This window comes from Ptychodera flava, chromosome 9 (assembly GCF_041260155.1).
Source record: "Ptychodera flava strain L36383 chromosome 9, AS_Pfla_20210202, whole genome shotgun sequence".
Lineage (NCBI taxonomy): Eukaryota > Metazoa > Hemichordata > Enteropneusta > Ptychoderidae > Ptychodera > Ptychodera flava.
Window position 1 is genome coordinate 41,582,977 of NC_091936.1, and position 5,371 is coordinate 41,588,347.

At 45.6% G+C, this 5,371-nt stretch overlaps 1 protein-coding gene across 1 annotated transcript; it reads right to left on the bottom strand.

Annotated features, from left to right (window-relative positions):
- LOC139141314 (uncharacterized) lies at positions 1-4,435 on the bottom strand. Its single transcript, XM_070710941.1, has 3 exons — positions 2,417-4,435; positions 1,296-2,198; positions 1-846 (listed from the first exon to the last, which is right to left on the bottom strand). The coding sequence occupies exons 1-3, from the start codon at positions 4,433-4,435 to the stop codon at positions 1-3; spliced, it is 3,768 nt and encodes a 1,255-aa protein (XP_070567042.1).
- Positions 4,436-5,371: the final 936 nt, after the last annotated feature.

Here is a 5,371-nt window from a genome sequence, read left to right on the forward strand (position 1 = left end):
TTATGAGCCGCTCCAAAAGCCGCCAAACCACGGCGCACGTTTGGGTATGAAAGTCCATTTCACTCGCTGAGATGAGAGATAATCTCGAACATCAGGCGTGTCGAGCAAGGAGCGTATCTCCTCGGCTCCAGAGATGTACGTCGAGGCGTTGTCGGATAACATTCGGCTAGGCAGGGATCGTCTTGCAGCAAAACGGCGAAACGCGAGTAGAAATGTTTTAGTCGTCAAATCCGGTACCAATTCCAAGTGTATGGCCCGTGTAACCGCACAGGTAAACAGGCACACGTATGCCTTGTTTTGTTTACCATCAATAGCTTTGGTGAGGAGAGCCCCCGTGAAGTCGACCCCCGTCACACTGAATGGAGGGGTGATGTTCACGCGATATGCAGGCAGCGGAGCTTGGACTGGGTTAGTGTACGGCTTTCCTTCAACTTTCAGACAGGTAACACAGTTGTGAAGAATCTTGCTAACGATACGTCGTATTTTCGGTATCCAGTACTGTTGACGAATTTGTGTTACAGTCGACTGGACTCCTCCATGGAATACGCGTTCGTGTGCTTTCAGAACGACCAGTTTAGTGAATTCATGGTGAGGAGGCAGCAACGCTGGAAATTTCGTGACATAGTCCAATGCTGCATTGTGTACACGGCTGCCACATCGAAGTGTGCCCTCGTTATCGAGAAATAGGTTGAGTTGTTGAACCAACGGTCCGAACCTCTTCACATTCATCCTCATGGAATGAATAGTGTCTGTATATATCTCAGATTGTACGTCTTTAATCCAGATTTGTTCAGCATGTCGTATCTCGTCCGGTGAGACTGCTCCTGATGGCGTGTCTCTCTTTCGCTGCAGTCGAGATTTGAAACGAAATACATACGAAGTAACGCGGAATAGTTTGTCTAACGAGCTGAAACGAGTAATGTCCACCGCGTATTGTATGCCAACGTCAACTGCGGGGTCGATTTCCGTGTTTGATGAGCCGATGTTCTCAGTGGATCGGCGAGAAAGATCCTCAACGTGTTGCATTTTATCGGCAACCTCAGCATCGATTTGTGTGTGAGGTCGATCATGAAGTCGTCCGTTGTAGCGATATGGTGCACTGCGCTATCAAACAGTTCACAGATTGGCCAGTCTCCATTTTCTTTCAACCAAGTAGGGCCGTTCCACCATAGAGTAGAATTGGCTAGTTGATCAGAAGTAATGCCTCGAGTTAACAAATCAGCTGGGTTGTCAGCGGAGGGGCAATATTTGTAGATGTGACGAAAACCATTGATCTCTCTGACGCGATTGCTTACGAAGATCGGCAGCTTCTTGACACTGTTGATCCAATACAACGCAATTTGACTGTCCGACCAGAGATACCGCTGTGTAATGTTTATCTTGCCGGAGAGAGCGTTTATTACAAATTTGCTGAGTCGAGTGCCAATCAGGGCGGCCATCAGTTCTAACCGAGGCAGTGACAAATCGGACGTTGGAGCGACGCGTGCCTTGGCCATAACGATAGAAGTTTCACTTGAACTGCGGAGATAAACTACAGCTCCGTAGGCGGTAGTGCTGGCGTCAGCGAAAACATGAACTTCGCAGTCGTCGTTATCTTTATTCCCTGAGAAGTATTGGCGGTTTATTGTCGTCTTGCGTGTAGCATTCAAGTCCGCTGCGATCTGTATCCATTGAGAGTTCAATTCAGCGTCGAGCGGTTCGTCCCAAGGGAGCCCGCGTTTCCATAGTGACTGTACAAAGAGTTTAGCTCTGATGTGAACTGGAGCTACGAAGCCCAGTGGGTCGTACAGTGTAGCGGAGGAACTGAGAACATCTCGTTTCGTTATCAATTCATTTGGAATAGGCTCGCTATTATTTTCTGAGTAGGTCATCGTGTCGCTTTCTGGTTCCCAACGCAGGCCGAGTACTGGTACATCACGAGAGGGTTCGTAGATATCGTCCTGTTTTGCGAGTTCACATAGTCGTTCACTGTTGGACGTCCATGAGCGTAGCTTGAACCCACACGACTGCATGAGGTGGTTTGCGTCGTTGTAATATGACACGGCCTTCTCATCAGACTCTGCACCGTCTATCACATTGTCAACATAAATATTATGTTTGAGGTCATCAGCAGTCGGTATGGAGGCATTACTTTCCAAGTGGGTCTTGATTACAGCGTTGAGCATGAATGGGGAACAAGCCGCCCCAAACAGAACAGACTTGAATTGATAAACATCAAATGGACTTTCGGGATCACGAGTGTCCGATAACCAAAAAATTTGGTGTATTGACGCTCGTCTTCCTCTAGACGTATGTTTAAGAATGCCTTTTCAATGTCACTGACGAAAGCGACTCGGTTAGCGCGAAATCGTAGCAAAATGGCAGGTAAATCATTGATTAATGACGGCCCAGTTTGAAGACAGTCGTTTAGACTTGCCGAGTCAGCATTTTGTTTGCTACTGCAGTCGTATACAATACGTATTGGAGTGGTAACTGAGTCCTTCTTGACAGCTCGATGCGGCAAATAATGTCCTTCAGTTTTGTTGTCATCTTGAATCTTCTCGACGAAGTCTCGGCGCAGTTGATCGGTGATGATGTCGTCATATCTCTTCGTTAAGTCAGGGGTCAAACGGCGAACCATAGCGCGCGTGCGATTTTCAGTTGCCGCATAGTTTGAAGGCAGTGGGGGATGATCAGTTTTCCATGGTAAACGGGCAATGTATTTACCATTTTCAACACGTAGATGAGTGTCCCGATATGTTTCGAAGTCGGTATTTTCATCATTTTGCGAGTCTGCCTTCACTCCGATGAGCTCTAAATTCCACCAGTTTCGTATGTCATCGTCGGTGTGTGTTTCTACATTCACGTGATGAATATTAATGTCAGAGTCCAATTTCCCACGCTTTCCAGTAGGACCGGACAACAAGTAGCCGAACTTAGATGATATTGCAGTTGGACCTGCCCCGCGCACGATATGGTTTCCAACAAAGTTCCAATATTGATCAGCTCCGATGAGTACATCAATTTCCATAGTTTTAACATTGGAAACAGGGTGGGCAAGCTTTAATCCATGTAGATGGTCTGAGTTGAGTATTTCTGCGGACACGTGGTTGAATAGGTTGGACGAAATCTCGGGAATTATCAGGGCGTTGACAGTACTGGTATGTCCATTCTGTTCGTGCAAAGTTACCATTGCACTTTTCATGGAATGAATTTGTTTCGAATTGTCCCCGAATGTTGACAGGCTAACGTTCTCATGAGTGTCCGATTTCAAGTTGAGTTTGTCAGCAAATCGCTGCGTGATAAAAGTTCTGTTGGACCCATCGTCGAACAGCACGGTAGCGTTGATAGGTTTCCTATCGCCGACCGACATAGGAATGACTGCCGTCTTGAGGAGAACCGATCCGTTGGGTGTAGATTTCCCCTTTGTGTCGTCTGTTTTCGCCAATGCCACATGAACTTCAGAAGTTCCCTTTTTCTCAGACGGTGTAGCTGATTTGGTGTCATGAAGGGTAGAGTGATGTTTACGCTTGCAGATCTTGCAAGTGTAACGAGACTTGCAATCGCTCACGCGATGCTTTCCAAGGCAATTGTAACAGAGACGATCGCGTTTGACAATGTCTAAGCGACGTTTCGGGTCGGTGACAACTTGGCAATCACTTGTGTAGTGATTTCCCTTACAAAACACGCATGTTTTGATTCTCAAAGGCTTTGTTGTGCGCGTAGATGCGGCCTTAGTATGAAATGAAGCGGTCATATTAGGCTGTGTTGCTATGTCCGCAACCGATAACTCATCGAGTGGAACTCCGGCTTGAATGGCGTCGATTTCCCGTAGGATGGCTTTGCGCAACTCTGGTAAAGTCCAAGCCTTGTTTCCGTGATCTCTTGCGATTTGTTTCCGAATATTGTTAGGTAGTTTATCTCGAATCATGGGAATGAGAAGTTCTCCATAAGCGTTCTCTTCTTTGCCAAGTGATTGTAAACCGCGAATATGACTTTCTAATGTGTCATAAAACAATCGCAGACTGTTAATGTCACTCGTAGGTTGAGGAATCTGCCACAGTGCAGTCATGTGCGCATCGATGATCAAATGATTCTGTCCGTAGCGTTCGATGAGTAGCTCTAAAGCATGGTCGTAGTTGGAGTTTGTCAAGGCGAGACCGCTAATCGTACGGGCAGCTTCATCAGTTAAAACGCTGCGTAAGTATGTGAACTTTTGAATGTTCTCGAGGTTCTTATCATTATGGATGGACGATTTGAAAGTGTCGTAGAAACTCACCCACTCGAGTACGTTTCCTGAGAAAGTTTTCAGCTGTAGTTTCGGTAATGCGACAGTTTTCTTCGATGTGTCTTGAGTAGCGGTGTCGGAGTTCGCCGATGGGCCAGTCGCATTGTTCGGTTTGTTGTTTTTGATGAAATCAGTGATCTTGTCGTTTCTCTCGAATATCTCGGACATGTAGTCGCCGGATTCTTGGCTCGCAGCATCGTAGCTTGCTTCATCCGTATTATCTAAGATATCTTCTTCGATCTAGTTAAAGATTCGTATTTCTGAGTCAGTTGAGTGTTCAATGCTGTGAGTATCCTGTAAGCTTCAGTCTTGTTCTCAGCTGCAGCGAACGTTGATGTGAGTTGTTCTGCACGGTTGAACAGCCTCGTCATTTGGGCACGTTGTCCCCTGCGCTTGAGTTTCAACTTGGCCAATTTCGTTGCCAGTTGCTCGGCTTCAGTTGGTTGCTGCTCCTCGTCAGACATCCTTATCCGGTCTCGGCACCAAAAAATGTCGTGATGGGGTTTTATGATCAAGGTTCTTGTCTGACTTATATACAGAACTGCGAACGACACCAGTTCATGCTGAGAACACAAGCTTTATTACTGAACACGCCATGAGATAAAAAAGGCGCCAACCGGAACACAACTGTAGCAATTACATATAAAGGCGCCAAGCGCATGCACCGAATGTATAGAACACCAAAGGATAAACATTTTTTGGCGGGAGATTATAGTCCACAGTCATTGGATGAAAGTTACCAAAGAGTCTGATTGGTAGACGGATAACACATAGGCTCTGCTTAGTCCTATTAATAATGTTCAAATGATGTGTCATTTCTTCTCCGACAGTATCTCGTATCAAACAAAAATCATGAAAAATGGCCGACTGCAGGGCAATAGTAGCTAATTTGCTGGCTGCATCAAAATTATGGTACCTGGCACCATTTGATCACATACCTAGGGAAATTATTAATGAAGCAAATACTGTAAGTAGTAAATTATGGAATTTTATTTTGAGAGGCAAACGAGAAGTTATAAAAAGGGGCATTTTCATTCACAGATATGATGATTGTGGCCAAAAAGTTGTCGACATTAAAGAAAAAAATAATGCAACGATAAACTG